Genomic DNA, 24,185 nt, shown 5'->3' with positions numbered 1-24,185 from the left:
TGGTTTCTGCTCTGAGGCTCGTGAGCTCCATGATAGAACGGTTTTTTTCTTTGTCAGGATCTTACACACTTTATTAATTTAATGTTCCAAAGGGCCAATCAGACGATGTTCATTTTCCTCTCCCTGTACTTGCCTGTATGAATTACATTTCCATTTGAGATTTTCTTGGAAAAAGTGGTATAGCGCTGTATAAAGAAAATTGAATATAACTGAATTAACATATTGTAATAAGATAAGATAAGATAAGATAACCTTTATTAGTCCCACACGTGGGAAATTTGTTTTGTCACAGCAGGAAGTGGACAGTGCAAAAGTTATGAAGGACAATTAGAATAAAATAAAATAAGAATAAATACAGTACACAACTGTACAGAATAGAATAAAAATAGAATACTATATACAGTAGAATAAAATAGAATAAAATATACAATAGGATAAAAATAGAATACAAATGCTATATACAACAGAGTGAAAAATACAACGGTGCCAGAAAGATTATTGCACATTTGTGTTATTGCACATTTGTGGATGTGTGTGTTTGATCAGTTAAAGTCTTTGTTGTGGAGTCTGACAGCAGTGGGGAGGAAAGACCTGCGAAATCTCTCCGTCCCACACTGTGGGTGCCGCAGTCTCCCACTGAAGGAGCTGCTCAGTGCTGTCACAGTCTCATGCATGGGGTGGGAGATGTTGTCCAACAGGGATGACAGCTTAGCCACCATTCTCCTGTCACTCACCACCTCCACTGGGTCCAGAGGGCATCCTAGAACAGAGCTGGCCCTTCGGATCAGCCTGTTCAGTCTCTTCCTGTCCCCAGCAGAGATGCTGCCGCCCCAGCAGACCACACCATAAAAGATGGCTGAGGCCACCACAGAGTCATAGAAGGTCTTCAGGAGTGGGCCCTCCACTCCAAACGACCTGAGTCTCCGCAGCAGGTACAGTCTGCTCTGCCCTTTCCTGTAGAGGGCGTCTGAGTTATGAGTCCAGTCCAGTTTGTTGTTCAGATGAACACCAAGGTACCTGTAGCTGTCCACAGTCTCAATGTCCATACCTTGGATGTTCAGTGGTTGCAGTGGAGGATGTTTGTGCCTGCGGAAGTCTACCACCAGCTCCTTGGTTTTACTGGCATTGATCTGGAGGTAGTTCAGCTGGCACCAGTCCACAAAGTCCTGAGTCAGTCCTCTGTACTCCTTGTCGTCCCCATCAGTGATGAGGCCGACTATAGCAGAGTCATCAGAGAACTTCTGCAGGAAGCACTGGGTGGAGTTGTGGGAGAAGTCTGCAGTGTAGATGGTGAAGAGGAACGGAGCCAGAACCGTTCCCTGTGGGGCCCCCGTACTGCAGACGACCCTGTCCGACACACAGCCCTGAGTCCTCACATACTGTGGTCGGTCGGTGAGGTAGTCCAAAATCCAGGTAGTGAGGTGATGGTCCACTCCAGAGTTCTCCAGCTTGTCCTTCAGAACCGAGGGAAGAATGGTGTTGAAGGCACTGGAGAAATCAAAGAACATGATTCTCACAGTGCTCCCAGCGGTCTCCAGGTGAGCGAGGGAACGATGTAGGAGGTGAATGACGGCATCATCCGCTCCAATGCCAGGCTGGTAGGCAAACTGAAGTGGGTCCAGTGATGAGCTCACAAGGCGCCGAAGCTGAGCCAGGACCAGCCGCTCCAGGGTCTTCATCAGGTGGGATGTCAGAGCCACCGGCCTGTAGCTGTTGAGGTCCTTGGGGCGTGAAGTCTTTGGCACTGGTACAACACAGGAGGTTTTCCAGAGCTGTGGGACTCTTCCCAGCCTCAGGCTCAGGTTGAAATTAATAAACGGGCTGCATTGGTGTAGTAATGGCTTTCTTCTGGAGTCCTGTATGGCATCTTAAATTCTTTTAGGTTTTTCTTTGCATCCTGAACAGTTTTTCTGGCAGCCAAATCTTTGTTTGCTTGGTTTCAACAGAATCCTACATTTTCAACTTCTTAATTAGAGTTTGATCCCTGTCCTGCTCTAAGTTCAACTATCTTCTTCTGCAGAACCTTTGATAATGTTTTCCTTATGGCTTGAAATCCAACAATGTCAGTGCAGCACTGGATGAAACATGTAGCGGTCTGTGTGAAGCCCTGACATACACTGACTTTTCATACACACACAGTATTAACAAGCAGATCACAGGTGAGGATGGTTACCTCTAGTTATCATGCCGACACTGCCAGGGTATGTAAACATTTGGGTAGCTGTCATTGAAAAAGGGCAGACACTATGGTTTGATAATAAATGGTTTCACCCAACCATGAGCCATGAGTGAAAGACGTTTTTGAATTTTAATTTATAATCTCTGAAAAATGGCCAAAAAAATCACAAATTCTGCCAGGCTATGAAAACTCAGTGTAAAGTGCAATGGTTTTGTACTAAAGACGAGTTAGTATGAAAAACATAATTTGCATATAAGACGTCAGTTTGTACTCTTTGTGTGTGTCTGTGTGTGTGTCTGTGTGTGTGTCTGTGTGTGTGTGTGTGTCTGTGTGTGCGTGCGTGTGTGTGTGTGTGTGTGTGCGCGTGTGTGTGTGTGTGTGTGTGCGTGCGTGCGTGTGCGCGTGTGTGTGTGTGTGTGTGCGTGCGTGTGTGTGTGTGTGTGTGCGCGTGTGTGTCTGTGTGTGTGTGTGTGTGCGCGTGTGTGTCTGTGTGTGTGTGTGTGTGCGCGTGTGTGTGTGTGTGCGTGCGTGCGTGTGTGTGTGTGTGTGTGCGTGCGTGTGTGTGTGTGTGCACGTGTGTGTCTGTGTGTGTGTGTGTGTGTGCGCGTGTGTGTCTGTGTGTGTGTGCGTGTGTGCGTGTGTGCGTGTGTGTGTGTGTGTGTGTGTGCGTGTGTGTGTGCGTGTGTGTGCGTGTGTGTGTGCGTGTAAAGGAGTCTACCTTAACATCCATCAGGAAAAACTGTATGTAGCTGGCCGTGTAGATGAATGGCTGCCTGCTTAAAATGTATTATCATTATTAATTTTTGTAATGTTATGAAATTTTTTTGTGTCATAATTTATGATTTCAAATGTTTTTCCATTTCATCCAGTGAACTCAAGTCTAAAAAGCAATGGGGACTACTGTGTCTCATCTGTAACCTATATCTGTTTTTCAATTGAAAACTGCTTTTAAAGGCAGTATTACATATATGGAAGAGTCTTGTTGGTGCAAACGAGGAGCTTAACAGACAAATACTGATTAACTATCATGATGTTGCTTTTGTATTTTTAAAGCAGGGCAAATCATAGATAACTATGGTGTTTACTGGTTCTTTTGATACAATTGGATCAATTACATATGTGGTCACTTTGCTGCCATTAGACTTGTTGTACTGTTGGAGTCAATTTTGATACACTGAGCTACTTTGCATTTCCACTGTGGTTTGTCTAACTGAACAGGGATATACGTAGTTTCCTTGTATGCTTTCCAATAAAACTAATAGTACTTATTTTAATAGCATACTTGAAGGAAATGGTGTATGCGATGCACCTCCCTTTGTAAAACCACTCGTGTTGTGTGCTCCTATAGGCTACAACCACCCTGCTCTCCTCAAAGTGATGGCCAATCCAAACAATTTGGTAAGTTCGTTTCTTTTATCAGGAAAAATAAAGATATGGAGCAGATGGCCTTGCAGTGAATGATTAAGTATACAGCAGTCAAAGGAATTGCATTCTGTGTTTTATACAGACAATTGTGATTTCCATTAGAGCAGTTTAGGGTAAATTATGCTAAGCTACCACAGTTCTGACATCATACAGCAGTTACAATCTTTCCTCACAATGCCACTGTGTGTAAGCAAGCTGGACAAAGATCATATGATGATTTTTTGGTGTAGAATCATCATCCATGATCTTAAGCACAGTTACCTCCATAGAACTCATAGATCACAATTTTAGTTAAGCATGTGGTTATATAGATAGAATAACCTATGTTGGGATTAAATAATTTGCAGTGCCTCAATAATGCTATGCTTTTTTTATTAATAAGTGTTATAAAGTTATATAGTGTAGTATTAAGTGGACACAGCCCTGAAAAATAAAGGCATTAGACAACAATTCAGCTCAGGGCTAAAGGACCATGATTCAAACCTCATTCTGTTTTTTGTTTTATTATAAATGTTGTGACTGGAACATGAAAGTGACACCTCAACATATGTATGTGTCCACTGAGTGTTTTCATCATTCTTGTGTCTAATGTTGAGCTTCCTGTATGTTCTCAGAGGAGAGGTGAGGTGTAAAACAACAAATGGTTTTTAAAGTGAATGTAAATTTTAATATTTGCTTTGGTTTGGGATTTAACAAGTAGGACATATATGTAAGTACATGTAACGTCCTTTTGAAACAGTCTGAACAAGACTCTGCGTATTTGCATGTACTAGATATTTTTGTCTTTCCTTCAGAGTACATTTGTGAATCGGCCAGCCTTGGGAATCCTGCCACCTGAGAACTTTCCAGACAAAATCACCGAAAGTCTTCTCTCGGTGAGAAACACAAAAACTGAGTTTATCTTTTTATACCCAAATTTGAGCTATCACACTAATATTTTTTCTGCTTTTGTAAAACAGTACATTTTAAAATTCATGGATAACAACTATACTTAACAACTATCTAACACACATTTAGAATTTAAATTTGTGTACAGGTTGTTCTTACATTTTAGTTTTCATGTAACTCCATAATGTATTTTATGCCTTTATTGCTATTTCTGCAGATATTGCTAGCTGTGGAATGATAATAATGATAATCCTGGTTACTCCTACTTTACTTTCTGTCAGGTGGCACCTAGTGGAATGACTCGTGTTCAGACAATGTCCTGTGGTGCTTGCTCCAATGAAAATGCTTACAAAGCTATTTTTATCTGGTATAGGGTAAGTGAGTACAAATTTGATTTAATTTGTTAACACCATGTTAAATTATATCTGGTGACCACAGTTCTGTGATGGTATGGGGGGTGTTAGTGCTCATAGCATGGGTAACATCTGTGAAGGCTCTCAATGCTGAAAGGCACATACAGGTTTTGGAGCAACATATGCTGCCTTCCAAGCCGGGCAATCCCTGCTTATTTCAGCAGAACAATGCAAAGCCACATTCTGCATGTGTTTCAACAGCGTGGCTTTGTAGTAAAAGAGTCAGGTACTAGAGTGGATCTGCCTACAGGCCAGACCTGTCGCCCATTGAACATGTGTGGCACATTATGAAGTGCAAAATATGACGATGGAGACCCCGAACTGTTGAGCAACTGAAGTTGTACATGAACCAAGAATGGGAAAGAATTCCACCTGCACAGCTTTAACAATTAGTGTCCTCAGTTCTTATTGACGCTTATTGAGTGTAAAAGGAAAGGTGATATAACCCAGTGGTAAACATGTCCAAGCTTTATTGGAACATGTTGCAGGCATCAAATTCAAAATGAGTGAAGATTTGCACAACAATACAAACAAGTTTGTTAGTTTGAACATTGGATATCTTTTCTTTGTAGTGTATTCAATTGAATATCGGTTAAAAAGGATTTGCAAATCATTTTATTCTGTTTTTATTTACATGTTACACAACATCCCAACTTCATTGGAATTGGGTTTGTAGTAATGTTCCATAGAAAATGTCTTGTATTGAGTAGTAAAAAAAATGTAAACCAACATATCTGGTTGGTTTACATTTGGAATTAAAATGAATTTAATCTCTGTGGTTGTTTTTTTACTTAGAACAAAGAACGAGGCCAAAACACACCAACTAATGAAGAACTGAGCACCTCCATGATCAACCAGGTCTCACTATTCATTAAGTTATTCACCACTTTCCTGCCATATTGGACTCAATATTTGCTTCTTATTTCTTGATGTTTGTCTTTTCTCTTGCTTAGTATAATTGAATCCTTATGTCTTTTGATCTCAGGCACCAGGTTGTCCAGAACTCAGTATTTTATCTTTCATGGGAGGTTTCCATGGAAGAACATTAGGTATGTTAAATACTGTATATACATTTTTGCTACTGTTAAAACAACAGCACTTAACAAATTAGACCACCTGTCATAAAACCAACCCCCCCAACAAAAACGATCCCATAAATATTTGAGAAATATGTAAATACTTATTTAAAACAAACAATTACATTGGTATTTATTGAACAAATAACAAACTGAATTAATGTTTTTATACCCAAATTTGAGCTGGTACAGTACAACTATTTTATTGTAAAACAGTTCATGGATAATAATTCACTGGCACATTATAAATACTTTTTCATCTGAGGGATTGGAAACAGTCCAGGCAGATTGCTTAATGATGCAAAACAACCCAGCTGTTATCATACAAAAGCCTGTGCTATAAAAATAGAACTTTGATTAATAACACCTCAAACATGTAAAAATTGAAAGCTCAAGAGTCCACATGTAGCATTTTCATAGCTTTTCACAGATACACAAGCACTCTATGTATTTAATACTGTATGATCTCAGTTTGAAACTTTAGACTCAAGTCAGTGTGCTCTTTGTACAACTGGGGAAATCATTATTTGATTTTTGCCTGAATTTGCAAGTTTGCTCATTTAAAAATAAATTAATCTCTAATTTTATGGTAGTTTCATTTTAATGAAGAGAGACAGATTATCAACCAGAAATCCAGAAAAATGAATTACATAAAAGTTGTAAACTTATTTGCATGTCATTAAGTAAGTAATTATTTGATCGCTACACAAAACATGACGTATTACTTGGTGGAGAAACCTTTTTTGGTTAGTACTTTACTTCTTGTAGTTCACTGGATTTGCACACATTTCAGAAAGGATTTTTGCACTCCTCTTTGGCTGCTGCTTAGCAAATTGAAGCTTCAGCTTCCCCCAGAGATTTTCTACTGAGATCTGGAGACTGGCTAGGCCACTCTATGACCTTTACCTGCTTCTTCTTTAGTCCCTTCTATGTTGCATTGGTGGTATGCTTTAGGACATTGTCTCGCTGGAAGATCTACGAGACGGAGCTTCTCTTCCAAGATTTTTTGGGACATGACAACGTTCATTGTCCTCTCAAAGCAGTGAAGTGTCCTTAGCAGACAAACAGCTCTGAAGCATAGTATTTCCACCATAATGTTCTTTGGGTAATCCTCAGCGTTCTTCTTTCTCCTTATTCCAGTTTGAATGTGGCTTCATCTGACAAAAGCACACAAGCCTTCTCTGAATCATTTAGATTTTCGCTGTAGACAGGCCAGTTGCTAAAGCAGGGAAACCTTACAAGCACCACACGACCTTTATCATGATCATGCTCTCCCCATGAGGTGCATGCAAGATCTAATGTGGAGCTTCAGACTCAGGGTGACTATTTTCTATTTCGGAATAATTGCACCAACAGTTGTCACCTTCTCACTAAGCTTCTTGTTGATGGTCTTGTAACCCGTTCCAGCCTTGGGGAAGTCTACAATCCTTCCCCACCGGAGGAGGTTTGAATGGAACAAACTGAGTCTATAGACCGGTGAACACATAGCAAGTGAATATTAGGAGTATCTATAATTGATTGATTAACTGTCTGCCAAATTTCAGTCAGTCTCTGGGAACCAGAATTCTGGCTGCGTTGTAGGAGATCAAATACTTTCAGTCAATGACGTGCAAATTTATTCATTTTATTTAATGTGGGTTTTTTTTATTTTTGGTTGCTATTCTTTGTCTATTAAAATGATACTGTTAGAGATTGTTAATTTTTTCGTAAGTGAGCAAACTTACAAATTTCCCAGTGGATGATGGCAATCATTAGACTTTTTGGAAAGATAAAACCAAAAGGCATATTCTAACTTTGTGGATTTGTTACTAATTCATTGCTGTTACCTTGTTAAGGTTGTTTGGCAACAACACACTCCAAAGCGATCCACAAACTGGACATTCCATCATTTGATTGGCCTGTTGCCCCATTCCCCAGACTACAGTACCCACTGGATGAGTTTACCAGAGAGAACGCCGAGGAAGAGGCTCGTTGTTTGGAGGAGGTAGGCTGTATGTATACACAGAGTAGATACTGTATGAGTGTATGTGAACAACCATAAGGTACAGACCAAAATGTCATCACAGGAAGCAAAACGGTCTTTTCTTAATATATAACAGTTTTGATTTGAGTCGAAGGTTTTTAACCTATCAGCAGAACTGGTATCTGCTCCTTTGTGCAAGGTGGAACAGGACGAGCACTGCCAGAGCCCTAGGTATACTTGGTGCAGAGTCCTAGGTTTCTTCTGGTACGTAACAACGCCCGGCCTCATGTGGCAAGAGTATGTAGGCAACTGCTGGAGAATGAAGAAGTTGATACCAGTGAAACCATGCTATGTTTCAGTCCATTCGACACCACCAGGTTGCATCCCAGACTTGCCCAAATCCAAATCTGGAAGAAGGTCCTCCAGGACACCGTGCATCATCTCATTGGGGGCCATAAAAATACAGAGTATCATTTTGATACTGCAATAACACATTAGCTAGTCCATGTAATTATCAATTCTGAGGATGATTTTTATTTTAGATGTGATGAGATCTCATGTGTTTTCAATTTGTTCTTTTCAGTTTTTCATTTTTTGAGATTGTATTTGTGAAGTTTAAGTAATTTTTGTTTTTTCATGACATTACACATATTGCAGTTTACATTACAGTAAAACTGAAAATAAAATTGATCATATTATATTGGCACCTGTCAAAACATGAGGTATAATGAGCAGTAACATAGTAACAAAAAAGTAGAAAAAAGACTGTCTTTTGGGTATGCAGTGGTTAGTACCTACTACAAATGGTCCAACAAAAGGCAACTGGTCAACTGGTGCTAGGGCCATACAGTATTTGTTGCATGCTCAATGATGCGGGTAGAAAGCATTAGAAAACAGTGTAAGCTCCTGCATATGGCTCTACATAGAAGCACACTGTTCTGAGTTTCAGTGAAGATGCTGTACACTGTATGCTGAAAAAACTAGTATGATCAACCAATTCCCAACTTCAGGCGTGATACCTGACATCACAGGACAAACTGAAAAGTCTTATGTCTGTTGTTTTAATGTACTGACAAATGAGATACATATACTATATTATATTATATATACATATTATATTAGGTAAATGCTTTAATGTTATGAATGACTGATTTAAGTTATATCACTTTGACAAAAAAGTGCCATGTTGTGTGTGATGTTGGAACTCTTGTGTGCAACTCAAGGTGGAAGATTTGATTGTGAAGTGGAGACAGAAGGGAAAACCTGTAGCAGGAATTGTAATTGAACCGATTCAGGCCGAAGGCGGCGATAACCACGCCTCGCCAGACTTCTTCCGAAGACTGCGCAATATTGCACGCAAGGTAAGACACTAGCTTTAAAGACAGACTGGTTTGTATGTGTCTTTGAGGGAGTTAATCATAATAAAAGATTTTTTTGGGCTTTTTTCTAGACTTAGAGTGTTTTAATGTTGCTAAAATATTTTTAAAGATATGTATAAATATGTCCATGGGAATCATACAGGGGCGCAGGAAGAGCAGGAACTGAAAATGCTCTCAAAAATATGTATACAGTTTCTTTGATAATGTTGTGGAAAGGGCCCACACGAGAAACTGGGACTGTTTTGGAGGGCTGCACCAATAAGCTGAATTTCATATTCTGCTCAATATTAATGTGATATATTTATACACTGCTACTGGGAAGAGGAGATGATACAATTAAAAATGCAATGTTGGTGTTGTATAATAACAACACCAACATTGCATTCCATTTTAACTAACATTCCCCAAAACAATTGTGAATAAAGGTGATCATCACCGAGGGAGGATCTGTATCTGGATTTGTTCAACTTCATTACCCAGAGTGTTTGTTTTGGAGTTTAGTTCATACATTTGTTGCAGTCACATCAACAGCAATAGCTGCAGTGTCTGCCTTCCATTCTGTATCTGAAGTCACTGGAATGTCCTTGCCTTTCTTTTCACAATTTCTGCTCTCAGGTCCTCTGTCATAGCAGTCAGTAAGTTGCAAAGTGCGACAAACTGTGTGACTGAGTGCTCATGCCCTTGTGAAATTATGCATTTTACTTATAATACCAAAAACATGGTTAATTTTCAGCACTGACCAACACAACACCTCCTTGTGCACAATACAATGCAAAATAACAATTTAGGTTCAGGGTTTATTTTAGTCACTTTATCTTGGATCTGCTTTAAAAGTCCAACATTTCTCCCTGTTGTGTCAGCGTGTCCTATTTCACCCTGTCCAAGCATGCAGTTACCTCTGTGTAAAGCAGTCCCTGTCACGGTCTTTTTCATTGAACCCTTGTTAATCCACGTACAAAGAGTGGTAACTGAGCTGTGTCTCGGACATCACAGCTCTCAAGTCAAAATTGTCTGCTTTGGAGTTCAGGTATACTGAGTATATTTGCTTCCCCCCTCAGCATGGCTGTGCTTTTCATGTGGATGAGGTCCAGACTGGTGGCGGAGGCACAGGAAAGTTTTGGGCCCATGAGCACTGGGGTATGGACGACCCTGCTGACGTTGTCTCTTTCAGCAAGAAGCTTCTGAGTGGAGGTTACTACCACAAGGATGAATTACAGCCAGACAAGGTTTGACATTTTTATGTCTGTTTTTCTACAATAATTTTAAATTTTAAATTCCAACTTATTTATTTTTTGTAAGTTCTACATTACATTAGTTTTGTAATGGGCTCAGGAGGAATAGCAGGTCATCTACTAATCGAAAGGTTGGTGGTTCTATCCCCGGATGCTCCTGTCTGCATGCCAAATACCCTTGGGCATTAATTCCAACACTCCTGGACTATACATGTGAATTTTAGAAAGAAAGAACTTGCACAGAAAAAGCATAGAAATAAGTGCCTGTGTGATTAGATGAATGAGGCTTTTAGTGCTCAGGCAGAGGAGAAAAGCACCATATAAGATTTAGAATCAGCTGACCAATAAAAGTTAGCTTAGTTTTAAAGGAAATGAGTTTAAACATTTTAGTGTGGGAGTGGCTTCTTGTAGAGGTGGAAATAGAAGAGGCATCACATCCTGCAATATTACATGTCAGAGTTAAAAGATTCTGTCTCACAAAAAGCAGTTGTGAAAGTCTGTTGTTGTTATTCTTCATAATATTAATAGTTTTTATAATTTTATTAATAGGAATATGTAACCTACATTTCAATTTTACAAACTGAATGTTTATCTGAATGTGATGGCAGTCAGTTTTGGTGTGTTGTGGCACAGCACTCCTCTGGTCGTTTTCATCTTTGTTGCCATGATGCAGACACATAAATGTTTCTACACTGATATACAGGTTTTCAACAGCCTGTCCAGGGTGCTGGTGCATCACAGGGGTTCCTGCCCAGTGTCAGCTGAAACAGGAATCAGCCCCCTTCCCTCCCCATTTTGATAAGTTTTAGCTGTTCTTTTTATTTTAGTTTTTTACTACCAGTATCCAGTGTTTTGTGCTTGTGCTTTCCGCAGCCCTACCGCATCTTTAACACATGGATGGGTGACCCGTCAAAGAACTTGTTCCTTTCTGAGGTTCTCAATGTGATTCGGAGAGAGAATCTTCTGGAGGAAGTGACCCGCTCTGGCAAAGCTTTGCTGAATGGCCTCTACGAGCTACAGGTACTGTTTTTGTTTTTTTAATTAACTTGGTCCAAACTCGTGGCCGTTCATGTTTGAAAACCTGCCTTAACTAAAACTGCCCGTGGAGCAGAATTACAACAAAATTCCTCCACACCGACTTGAAAAACCCAGTTAACATTTGGCTGTCACGGGTAGCACAACTAATTGTTAGGTTCACGGGGCTGTTACTTTCACATGGATTTGGATAGATTTCTTTTAAAGCTTTTTTCTCCTAATAAATAAAATAAGCATTTAAAAACTGTGTGGCAGGGCGTGGCTTGCGATGAAACTAGCAAGGTATGATTGTAGATGCCACGCAGGACTCACCTGCGCGGCATCTACAATCATACCTTGCTAGTTTCAAAATCTGTACCGGGTCCTGTATTTGTGGTTCTTGTCGTTTGTGTGTGCCTGCGACTGTGTACGGCAACCGGAGTAATAATAAAAGATGCTGAAAAACATGGAAACGTGGTTGCGTCGTGCCTCTTATCTGCCACAAACTGTACTTTGTATTTACTCAAGTTGTCTTTTTCTAATACAAAAATTTGTTTGATCTGAAACATGTAAGTGTGAGAGAGAGAGGATGGAGGCAGTAGCATTTTAAAAAAATATATTATTAGTTTTTAAGTTTCAAGTTCGTACATCTCTTCAAAATTCTTTGGTTGTTAATCATTGACCTGAATATTTTTGCTGATTTTTAAGCGTACTAACTGAGCGTGATGCTGCGTTTGAATGCTTTGAATGGTCGTGATCATAAATTACGTGGCTTTTTTCCGCAGGCTCAGTACCCCAGCATACTGAGTCGAGCCCGAGGACAGGGGACCTTCTGTGCCATTGATGCCTGTGATGATGCCACACGTGACAGGATCATGCTCAAGGCCAGAGACAAAGGTACAAAGCATATCAATATATGGTGTTTTTTAGGGATGCACCGATACCGATAACGGTATCGGGTATCGGCCTCGATAACACATTTTCTAAAGTACTCGTACTCGTTAAAAGTCCCCCGATACCGGGGACCGATACCACGGTCTGAGAAATGTCTATGTTTGAGCGGCGTATAAGGGGTTAATCACAGGCGCCGAGTGCCCGCCCCCAGGCCCCGGCTGCAGCTCAGAGCTGCAGCAAACTCTTGCAAGACGAGATAAAATGTCCAGAGACAATCCACGTGCTGTGAAAATAACACAGGCAATTATCGAGTACATTGCATTGAGTGACCAGCCACTCTCGGAGGTAGAAAATGTTGGATTCCTGCGTCTCCTCCATGTTCTGGAGCCCAGATATGATGTCCCAAGCTGCCACTACATGACTGACACGGAGTTGCCTAAACTACACAAGTCCGTGAAAAAACATATCCACAGCCTACTGCAAGCCTCCTCTGCGTTTAGTTTCACCACGGATATTTGGACAAGCAGTGTTAGCCCCGTGTCGCTAATTAGCCTAACCTCCCAGTGGATAGACGAGTTTCACGCCGCAACGAGCCATATTACATGCCAAACTATAGCGCATGTGTTTGAGGAAATGCTCCAGACATGGGGTATACATAAAACATCAGTACATGTTGTGCTTCGTGACAATGCCAAAAACATGATTAAAGCCATGAATGACGCAGGGCTCCCAAGTCTGCCGTGTGTCGCGCACGAGTTCACGAGGGCTTATTAGCACAGAGGAGCATAGCTGATGCTATAGCAGTGGGACGGAAAATAGTTGGGCATTTTAAACATTCCGCCTTAGCCTACTCCCGCCTCGAGGACATTCAGGGACAGCTCAGCCAGCCAATAAAGAGACTGCAGCAGGACGTACAGACGCGCTGGAACAGCACGTATTACATGCTCCAGTCCCTCATAGAGCAAAAGCGAGTGGTGTATGTGTCCGAGCATGAACTCCCTGACTATCTCACCGCTCACCAATGGGCTCTTATGGAGAAGACTGTTGCCATCCTCGCACCTTTTGAGGAACTAACTAAAAAAGTGAGCAGCTACGACGCACTAGCCTCTGATGTCATCCGAGCTGTGACTGTGCTAGTGAGACTTCTAAACAGAGAAACAGACGAACAAATTTAAAATTAAATTTTGTTTTTTTTTTATAATTATTTATTCTGTAATATGTTGCATACAACATGCTTTTCATTTTAAATAAATGTTCTTAATTCCAAACTAGTGCCTTGTTTGTTTGTTTTTTTGTTAAATTATATGACTAAAGCTGTTACCTGTAAATTTAAATCATGTTTTTATTAAGTACTCGGTATCGGTATCGGCGAGTACTGAAATGCAAGTACTCGTACTCGTTTTGGTATCGGTGCATCCCTAGTGTTTTTGTTTTTTATGATGGCTCCTTTGGTTTGCACTCATGGAGATCATAGAAGGCAAGTTTATGATATTTGCAAAACTAGACAATAATGAGGATAATCCTTTGGCTTAGCCAGAGTAAAGAAATTTACGACGTTGTCATTTCTGTTAGCAGTAACCTTATCTTTAATATGGCTGAAACTAATCAGCGAAGTCATCATATTTATCATATAGGAATCATATTTGAAAGTGTTAGATATCTGTCTGATATCTCTGGAAAAAACAATTATTGTTGTTCCATTTTGTTTCGTTGGCAGGCGTCCTCCTCGGGGGCTGTGGGGATCGATCAATCAGATTCCGCCCAGCACTGGTTTTCAAGGAGTATCATGTGAACCTCTTCCTCAATATTTTTAATGATGTGTTGGCGCAGCACAAATAGATCCTTTCCAAAATCTTTCCAAAACTATACAATCCTGAGTTAAATCAGAATCGGGGAAAACGTAACTCTGGACAGTTTAAGAAAAGAGAAGCACAATCTAAACAAAATAAAATTCAACTAGCCCTGAGCTACAGCTAAAAGAAGGCCAGTTGTAGTAAATGCAAATTTTGTAGAACGTTCATGTTTCTGAAAAATAAATCTGTTAAAATAAGCCTAGAATCTTTTTTAATATAGATTCATTTCTGTTCATGTACATGTATTCAAGTCTGGTTGAAGTTACTTTTTCCTGGAAAACAACTACTTAAAGAAAACAGTAAAACAATTTGACTTTGTACAGAAATGTTGGCCAGTCTGCTCTGGAGATGATGAGACATCACGCAGCTGTATTTTCCAAAATCTCACCATTATAACTTATACTGAAGTATTTCATTTCACATTCACATAAAAAAGTGTTGTTTTTTATGTCAAATTAAAGTGCCCTCTAAAGCTAACGTTAGTTGTTTTTTGTGGCACTGTTCTGCTTAATTTCTGGAATCGGGAAACATAAAGTTTCCTTCATTCTTAATCTGGCCTAAAAACACTCGTTTTGAATATTACCAGGGAAAATATCCCTAATATGTAAAACATTAAACCTTTTTACATTTATGAATTGAGATATATGAGATTCATAAGTACGACTGCACATGTGGTTGTAATTCTGTAACAATTACTATAGCAATAAACACAATAAATGTCTTAACTCCTAATGAACTTTAGTTGTTGACTCATAGTGTTGCGTAAAGCTGCTTTTAGTGCTCAAATGCAAGAGTCGCCTCACTGCATACATTCATCCTGGCTCGCACCTACCCTGGATACAGTGTACAGTGTCAGACTCTCTGTATGAACACAATCAATCTAAACTGTCCGTTAAAACTGTCCATAATGTTATGACTATTGTGTTGCTCTTAATAGTAATAAACTTGAAATGATGTAGCCAAGAAAATGTGACTCTTAAATGGACCATGAAAATGTCATAGATAATTTAGTGCCTGCATGTTATTTCAGTGTAACATTTTTTATGCCCTCTGCTCAAATGAGAGCCTTGGTAACACCGTTTACTTTACTCTTAAAGAAAAAGAGCTTCATTGTTGCTGCCTGACATTTTATGGAAATATGGTTACTTTTTGTTTTCAAGACTCGCTTGTTTTTGATTTCATTTAATACTTTTTATATGTGGCATTAGGGTGTACTTTGCTTTACTCTGTGTCACCTGGGATAGGCTAGAGCCCGATGTCATCCTATTTGGGTTTTAAGTACATTACACTTTGCATAAAACCATTTCTGAGTCTGACACATGAAACAAAGGTAATGTGCTCACAGTCATTGATTCAAAATGACACATTAAAAAGTGAAAAGCATAAACACTTTAGCAAATACTAAACCCGTACAATCATTATGCTACTGTCTACACTGTTCACACATAGAACGAAACAGACCCAAGTAAAAGTTTACTGTCGCTGGGTAAGCTTTTTTGTTAAGGGGGAGTTGAACTTAACGCACAGGTCTATTACAGAGGGTGGTCAAAAGCACACATTAGTTTCAATGTGAAGCTGAAATAAATTACCAAATAACTTTAAAGCTGAAATTCTTTTGACATATTTGGCATTTTAATTTTTAAAGTCTGCTTCTGTAGAACGTCCTCAGTAGTAGCGAATGTTCCGTGCAGCTTTTAGGCAAGTGTTAGGAATGTGATTCATGTCTTTTCTAATTATGTCTTTATTGTTTACCTATTAGAGCGAAATACAAATAAACAATATTTCTTCTCCTTTTTTACATTTACGTTGCATAAATTTTACCCCTCTTAATGTAGTGAATTAAAAACAGTTCACAGGGTCAGTTCATCATCCTACACTTAATACTGAACATACATGAAGGTTGGGTTGTAGGGTGTCTCCTAATATGATGGTGATTTAGACAATGGTGCCTGTCTTCTTGTTGTCAGTCATTATATGGAGGATCTGTGATAATCTTAAAAAAAACATTTACACTAAATACTTGCACTTGTGATTTAATATTGATGGTCATTGATGTAATTATTATAGATTGTAGTCTATAAAATATTCTGTCCATGTACTGTGATTAATAAAGTTTTGAGAAACTTGAGTTTTTATTTCTGCTGAAAGGTTTTTGACCTAATAAAAATCATAGAACTGTAAATGGACTGATAGGTTAAGGTATTCAGCTAGGGGTCACTCAAATCTGAAAAAACAAACAAACAAAGAAAAAAAAAAAACGTGCCCCTCAGAATTTTTTTTCATTTTAAATGTGCAAAAACTTTTAAAAGGGAACTCACAGCTTAAAATATGCCACCAGCTCCAAAAATAATAATCATTTAAGGCTGAATTGTACTAAATACTTTAAGTTTTATTTAACTGTGTTGTATACGCTATGACACTAATCCTATATTACACTGAATTTCTGTACTCAGTATATACTAACAAAGTGCTATAATTTAAGCTGTCATATTTTCTACAGGTGAAACTCGAAAAATTACAATATCATGCAAACGTTCATTTATTTCAGTAATTCGACTTAAAAGGTGAAACTAATATAATTGTTATAGTTTTGATGGTTATGGCTTACAGCTTATGAAATCCCCAAATTGAAAAGCTCAGAAAATTACATGAAATCAAAAGAACAAGAATTTTAAATAGAGAAATGTCAGACCTCTGAAAAGTATAATCATGCATATATTTGGGTCCCTTTTGCATGAATTACTGCCTCAGTGCGGCGTGGCATGGCCGCTCTCATGGACACAGCCTTCAGCTCTTCTGCATTGTTCGATCTCATGTCTCGCATCGTTCTCTTGGCAATGCGCCATAAATTCTCTGTGGGGTTCAGATTAGGCGAGTTTGCTGGCCAATAAGCACCGTAATCCCATGGTCATTGAACCAGGTTTTGGTACTTCTGGCAGTGTGGGCAGGTGCCAAGTCCTGATGGGAAATGAAGTCAGCATCTCCATAAAGCTCGTCTGCAGAAGGAAGCATGAAGTGCTCCAAAATGTCCGGGTAGATGGCTGCGTTTACTCTGGACTTAAAAGCACACTATCACTCACTATGTGTTAATAGACCTCTCTGCATTGAATCATACTTGTTATTAATTTCTGGCTCTCTTCCGTAGCATGTCTTTATCCTGTCTTCCTTCTCTCACCCCAACCGGTCGCAGCAGATGGAGTTTTTCCTTCCCTTGCTCATAGGGGGTCATATGATTGTTGGGTTTTTCTCTGTATGTATTATTGTAGGGTCTACCTTATAAAGCGCCTTGAGGTGACTGTTGTGATTTGGCGCTGTATAATTAAAACTCACTTGAATTGAATTGGATCAGCACCAGCAGATGACATGACTTCCCAAATCAGCACAGACTGTGGAAACTTCACGCTGGACTTCAAGCATCTTGGATTGTGTACCTTTCCATTCTTCCTCCAGACTCTGGAATCTTGGTTTCCAAATGAGGTGCAAAATTTGCTCTCATCAGAAAAGAGGACTTTGGACCACTGAGCAACAGACCAGTTCTTTTTTTCTTTAAGACGTTTCTGACATTGTTTGCTGTTCAGGAGTTGCTTGACAAGAGGAATATGACATTTGAAGCCCATGTCCAGGATCTGTCTGTGTGTGGCTGCTCTTGATGCACCGATGTCCAACTTCTTTTGCAATTACCGTTTGAGGTTTCCTCCTTATGGAGGCTGTGATGGCAGTGATGGTTTTCTGCACAACTGTCCTGTCAGCAGCCTTCCCCATGATTGTGACTCCTACTGAACCAGACTGAGAGACCATTTAAAGGCTCGTGAACCATTTGCAGGTTATTGGATTAATTAGCTGATTAGAGAGTGACACTTTGAGCCTAAAATATTGAACCTTTACACAATATTCACATTTTCTGACCTTTTGAATTTGGGGTTTTCATAAGCTGTAAATCATAACCCTCAAAATTATAACAAATAAAGGCTTGAAATATCTCGCTATGCATGTAATGCATCTATATGATATATTAGTTTCACCTCTTAAGTTGAATTACTGAAATTAATGATTTTTTGCATGGTATTCTAATTTTTCGAGTTTCACCTGTACCAGCCTAAGTTTGTCTAACATGATCGTTTTCTTTTTTGTTTGTTTGTTTTTCTTTTTTTCCCCAACTGTCAGAAGTAAACTCTGCAGTTAGAGAACATCCTCTTTACCTGCTTCTTATTCTTTATAAACCCAACATTATGTTCCAGTGGTCCGATATTGTTTGTAACAGAATGCTATTGTTCCTAGTTAGTAGATTTTATAATGAATTCATTGGGGTGTCTGACTGCAAGGTAAAAGTGAGAGAAATGTGTTAAATACATGAACATGTATTATGTGCATTATAATAACAAGTGTGTTTAAAAACATTTCTGATAACACATGATACACAGTAATATGTGTTTTAATATGCTTTGTCAAAACATTTTAAGCCTAATGTTGAATGCACAGAGGGTGTCTATCTCCCAAGTTCAAACTGGGGGCTGGTTACACAGAGGATAGGGGCCTGAAAGACGAAGGCTCTGCCTCCCATTCTACTTTTAAATATTCTAGGAAAAAACAGCAGTCTGTGCTCTATAAGGATAATATGGTAGTATGATGTTGCCTGATTATTCAAGACCTTATATGTGTGGAGAAGGATTTTAAATGGGGCCAATGAAGAAACGCCAGTATGGAAGAAATCTGCTCTCTCTTTCTAGTCCCTGTCAGGACTCTTGCTGCAGCATTTTGGATCAACTAAATCCATGAACTAGTTTTTCAGCATCTCTCTGAGACAAGATATTTCTAATTTTAGAGATATTATGCAAATGGAAGAATGCAGTATTACATATTTGTTTAGTATACACATCGAAGGACATATCCTGACCAAGAGCGAGTCTATGGTTCCTCACAGTGTTACTGGAGGCCAAGGTAATGCCATCCAGAGTAAGAATCTGGTTAGATACCATATTTCTAAGATTTTTACTCCCCATTTACATGAACATATTGGACTCTATTAGACAGATATGATACGAACCAATGCAGTACAGTACCTTTAATACCTACAGCATGCTCTAATCATAATAGAAATGTTATGGTTAACAGTATCGAAAGCTGCACTGACGCCTAGCAGGACAAACACAGAGATTAGTCCACTATTGTTTTTGACCAGTATATGTCCTTCAATGCACATATTAAACAAATATGTAGGATGACTGTCTTCCATCTCTAAAATTAGAAATGTCCTTTCTCAGAGTGATGCTGAAAAACTAGTTCATAGATTTATTTGTTCGTGTATTTATTAGGCTGAACTACTGTAATTCATTATTATCAGAAAGTCCTAAAAACTCCCTGAAAAGTCTTCAGTTAATCCAAAATGCTGCAGTAAGAGTCCTGACAGGGACTAGAAAGAGAGAGCAGATTTCTCCTGTGTTGGCTGTCCTTCATTCAATCCAGAATCACATTTCAATTCAGTTTATTTTCATTCAATTTTATTTACATAACACCAAATCACCAAGCAAAAATGCTTTAATTTAAAATCCTTTGCCTCACATACAAGATCTTGAATAATCAAGTGCCATCATAAAAACCTCATACTACTGTATCACCCCACTTTGCTCTCAAACTGCTTTTTCACTTGTGGTTCCTAGAGAATTTAAAAGTTGATTGGAATGATTATAAAAGTCACACCAATATTCACCATTTTCTAAAAACACAAAATACTGAACATTTCAGGCAGCACCAGCCTGGCTGTTTAAACAGGTATTGTCTGTGTTCCATTGCTGATCCCTTGTGCCTGACACAGTCTCACTCATCACTTAATTGGAGCTTGGCACGCTCTTGTTGGAGGAGAGCGATTTTTCACCATCTTTTTAACCTGTGGTTCTGGAAACCTCTTGCAATAACTCTAAATGGTGCAGCCTTTTACCTGAACTTCTGTCCGGGTTGGCATAGTATCTGGATCATTCCAGATAAAAATCTACTCATTTTGAGAACATGTCAGTAATTACAGTGGCTTGCAAAAGTATTCGGCCCCCTTGAACTTTCCCACATTTTGTCACATTACAGCCACAAACATGAATCAATGTTATTGGAATTCCATGTGAAAGACCAATACAAAGTGGTGTACACGTGAGAAGTGGAACGAAAATCAGACATGATTCCAAACATTTTTTACAAATAAATAACTGCAAAGTGGGGTGTGCGTAATTATTCAGCCCCCTGAGTCAATACTTTGTAGAACCACCTTTTGCTGCAGTTACAGCTGCCAGTCTTTTAGGGTATGTCTCTACCAGCTTTGCACATCTACAGACTGAAATCTTTGCCCATTCTTCTTTGCAAAACAGCTCCAGCTCAGTCAGATTAGATGGACAGCGTTTGTGAACAGCAGTTTTCAGATCTTGCCACAGATTCTCGATTGGATTTAGATCTGGACTTTGACTGGGCCATTCTAACACATGGATATGTTTTGTTTTAAACCATTCCATTGTTGCCCTGGCTTTATGTTTAGGGTCGTTGTCCTGCTGGAAGGTGAACCTCCGCCCCAGTCTCAAGTCTTTTGCAGACTCCAAGAGGTTTTCTTCCAAGATTACCCTGTATTTGGCTCCATCCATCTTCCCATCAACTCTGATCAGCTTCCCTGTCCCTGCTGAAGAGAAGCACCCCCAGAGCATGATGCTGCCACCACCATATTTGACAGTGGGGATGGTGTGTTCAGAGTGATGTGCAGCGTTAGTTTTCCGCCACACATAGCGTTTTGCATTTTGGTCTCATCTGACCAGAGCACCTTCTTCCACATGTTTGCTGTGTCCCCCACATGGCTTGTGGCAAACTGCAAACGGGACTTCTTATGGTTTTCTGTTAACAATGGCTTTCTTCTTGCCACTCTTCCATAAAGGCCAACTTTGTGCAGTGCACCACTAATAGTTGTCCTATGGACAGATTCCCCCACCTGAGCTGTAGATCTCTGCAGCTCGTCCAGAGTCACCATGGGCCTCTTGGCTGCATTTCTGATCAGCGCTCTCCTTGTTCGGCCTGTGAGTTTAGGTGGACGGCCTTGTCTTGGTAGGTTTACAGTTGTGCCATACTCCTTCCATTTCTGAATGATGGCTTGAACAGTGCTCCGTGGGATGTTCAAGGCTTGGGAAATCTTTTTGTAGCCTAAGCCTGCTTTAAATTTCTCAATAACTTTATCCCTGACCTGTCTGGTGTGTTCTTTGGACTTCATGGTGTTGTTGCTCCCAATATTCTCTTAGACAACCTCTGAGGCCGTCACAGAGCAGCTGTATTTGTACTGACATTAGATTACACACAGGTGCACTCTATTTAGTCATTAGCACTCATCAGGCAATGTCTATGGGCAACTGACTGCACTCAGACCAAAGGGGGCTGAATAATTACGCACACCCCACTTTGCAGTTATTTATTTGTAAAAAATGTTTGGAATCATGTCTGATTTTCGTTCCACTTCTCACGTGTACACTTTGTATTGGTCTTTCACGTGGAATTCCAATAACATTGATTCATGTTTGTGGCTGTAATGTGACAAAATGTGGAAAAGTTCAAGGGGGCCGAATACTTTTGCAAGCCACTGTACCAACATTACTTTTTCTTTTTTTTTTTTACCTCCACCTGGTATTAGTTCAATAAAACCCATTGTAATTGTACCATCCCTCCTTTTGACACATGGTCCTTGTCGTATGTCAATTTATTATAATGTGGTCATATGAGACCTCACTTGTTATGTAATGCCCTGCTGTTTTCTACACACATTTCTCCTCCGGGGCAGCCTTGCTCTGGGTAGTCTGTATTAAATCTGTGTGCTCAAGAAGGAGGTTGATCCAGGTCCAGGTCCAGGTCTTTGCTTCTGACACACTGAGACATACTTGTGTCAGTGTTGAAAGATTTTATTATGTTTATGTTTAGAAGTACATTTTGTTTAAGGTTTTATAGATGTGTTTGCTCTTTTCATTAGAGAAGTTATGTTGTGCAAGCTTTGTGTGCATTCCAGAGCTCCCTGACTTTCACACCCACATCCTGGGATCATGGGAGAGGTCACACACCTTGTCTTCTTGTTTATCTCATATATGCCTAGAAGTATATAGTCATTTGTAGATTGAAAGAATGTCTCATCCTAGGAGGTCTGTAACAACTCTGTGCAGCATGAAGAGGGGAGTGCGTTCACTCCTCCTCAGAGTGTTCTGGCATAGATCACTCATCTCCTAAGAGAGGTTGTACCTTGTTTTATTGTTTTATGGTAGGATAAACGTATCTATGTCTGTCTTACTCTAAGTGCATTTTGTTTAGATGAACTGCTGGACTTCCAGGCCAGCAGGGTTAGGAAGTCATTTTATGAGCACACACACACACACACACAAGGTATTCTTTGTTCACATGTATACCTATAAGATGTCATATGTTAATGAACCTATGCATATTCATGTAACCACAATTAAAGAGCAGTGTTACGGGAGAGCGGACGAGAGCAACTGAGGTCAAGCGAAGGAACAGCGCCTGTCCAGTTCTCTCCCGTGCACGTTAATTTGTAAAACCTCTCTGAGTGTCATTTATTCCAATCTGAGTTGAATTTACAGGAAAACTCCTAACAGTCAGTAAAATTAGAAAACATCTGAACAGATACACATATTTAAACACATCCGCCTTCACTTCTTCTAGCTTCGCTGTTACACGTGTCTTCCTCTTATTCACACACATGTACTCTGCTTTGCTTGACTTCATTTCTTTTTTCTCCACCTAGGTATGGACTAGGAAAAGAATGGTAGCCCTGGAATTTTTAGGTGATCGGTCCTAGGAGCACCAGTGGTCTAGTTAGTTAGTGTGCAAATATTTGTGCAATTCCTCAAAACAATGGTAAAGCTAAAGCTGAAGTAAAATGATAACTGCACTACTATCAGGGAAACAGTTGGCTATTTTTGTGATATATAAATAAAGGTTCAAAAGGGTCAAAATTATTTTTGAGAACATTTGAAAACTGCTTTGTGGTCCTGCTAACTATTTGCGTCTGTGTGTAGCTTAGCTGATGACAGAAGCAGAGAAAAGATGGAGGACTGAAAATTAGATCAAATGCACAAAGTAAGTTTAAAATGTGACATCAGATCTGATAAAAGTCACCATATAAGGCTAAATAGAGAATTAGATAAAGATTTATAAAACTGTATTCAGCTCAATTCCATTTTATTTATATGGCACAAAATCAGGCTAACAGTCCCCTCAGGCACTTTATAATGTGCGGTAAACACCCTAAAATAATATTATGTATGTTACCACACAAATCCTGTATTACAGAATTAGTATGTATTGATTGCACACATTGATAGTAACTAATAAAATGTATGAATTTATATAATTTGAGTGATAAGAACTACACGTCATCTCTTGAAAATCTGTCTATCCAAGTGTGAACTCGTTTTGTCTTTTTTCTCTCTCCTATGCCAGCACAGGAACCAGGAGGAGCAAGGAGACTCCTTGCACTGAGACAACACCCTCAGCACCCTTTCAAGCTTCTTATTTTAATATGCTTGCATGTGGCCTTTGTAAGAGATAAAATATGTGGTCTTATGTTTTTTATGTTTGGCTTTTTATAGGCTATTAGAGATCACTACATTTATTTAGGGTGACCATATTTTAAATTTCCAAAAAAGAGGACACTTGGCTTTAACATATTTAACAATGCCTTTTCTGTGCCGTTAATGAATGGTGAAAAAAATGTCATATAGGCTTTTACAATCATTAAGTCCAAAAAAAGATGACGGTCGGTCACCCAACATTTATTGTCAAATAGTTACCGAAAAACGGAGCTCCGACAGCTTTCATCCACATAATCCAATGCCTCCCTAACCACT

General features: G+C 39.4%; 1 protein-coding gene across 1 annotated transcript in view; it reads left to right on the top strand.

The window, feature by feature from the left end:
- The window catches only part of abat (4-aminobutyrate aminotransferase), a 36,839-nt gene extending 20,733 nt beyond the window's left edge, over positions 1–16,106 (top strand). The window contains exons 6-16 of the mRNA XM_063471080.1: positions 3,528–3,577; positions 4,399–4,479; positions 4,774–4,866; positions 5,701–5,763; positions 5,891–5,954; positions 7,817–7,965; positions 9,168–9,305; positions 10,382–10,549; positions 11,429–11,575; positions 12,355–12,466; positions 14,181–16,106. Of these exons, the coding sequence (XP_063327150.1) occupies positions 3,528–3,577; positions 4,399–4,479; positions 4,774–4,866; positions 5,701–5,763; positions 5,891–5,954; positions 7,817–7,965; positions 9,168–9,305; positions 10,382–10,549; positions 11,429–11,575; positions 12,355–12,466; positions 14,181–14,302 (1,187 nt within the window). The 3' untranslated portion in view covers positions 14,303–16,106. The remainder of the gene's footprint in view (positions 1–3,527; positions 3,578–4,398; positions 4,480–4,773; positions 4,867–5,700; positions 5,764–5,890; positions 5,955–7,816; positions 7,966–9,167; positions 9,306–10,381; positions 10,550–11,428; positions 11,576–12,354; positions 12,467–14,180) is intronic.
- The last annotated feature ends 8,079 nt before the right edge of the window (positions 16,107–24,185 follow it).

The sequence above is a fragment of the Pelmatolapia mariae genome, linkage group LG4 (genome assembly GCF_036321145.2).
Source record: "Pelmatolapia mariae isolate MD_Pm_ZW linkage group LG4, Pm_UMD_F_2, whole genome shotgun sequence".
In the NCBI taxonomy this organism is placed as follows: domain Eukaryota; kingdom Metazoa; phylum Chordata; class Actinopteri; order Cichliformes; family Cichlidae; genus Pelmatolapia; species Pelmatolapia mariae.
This window is presented reverse-complemented; position numbering and strand designations above follow the sequence as displayed.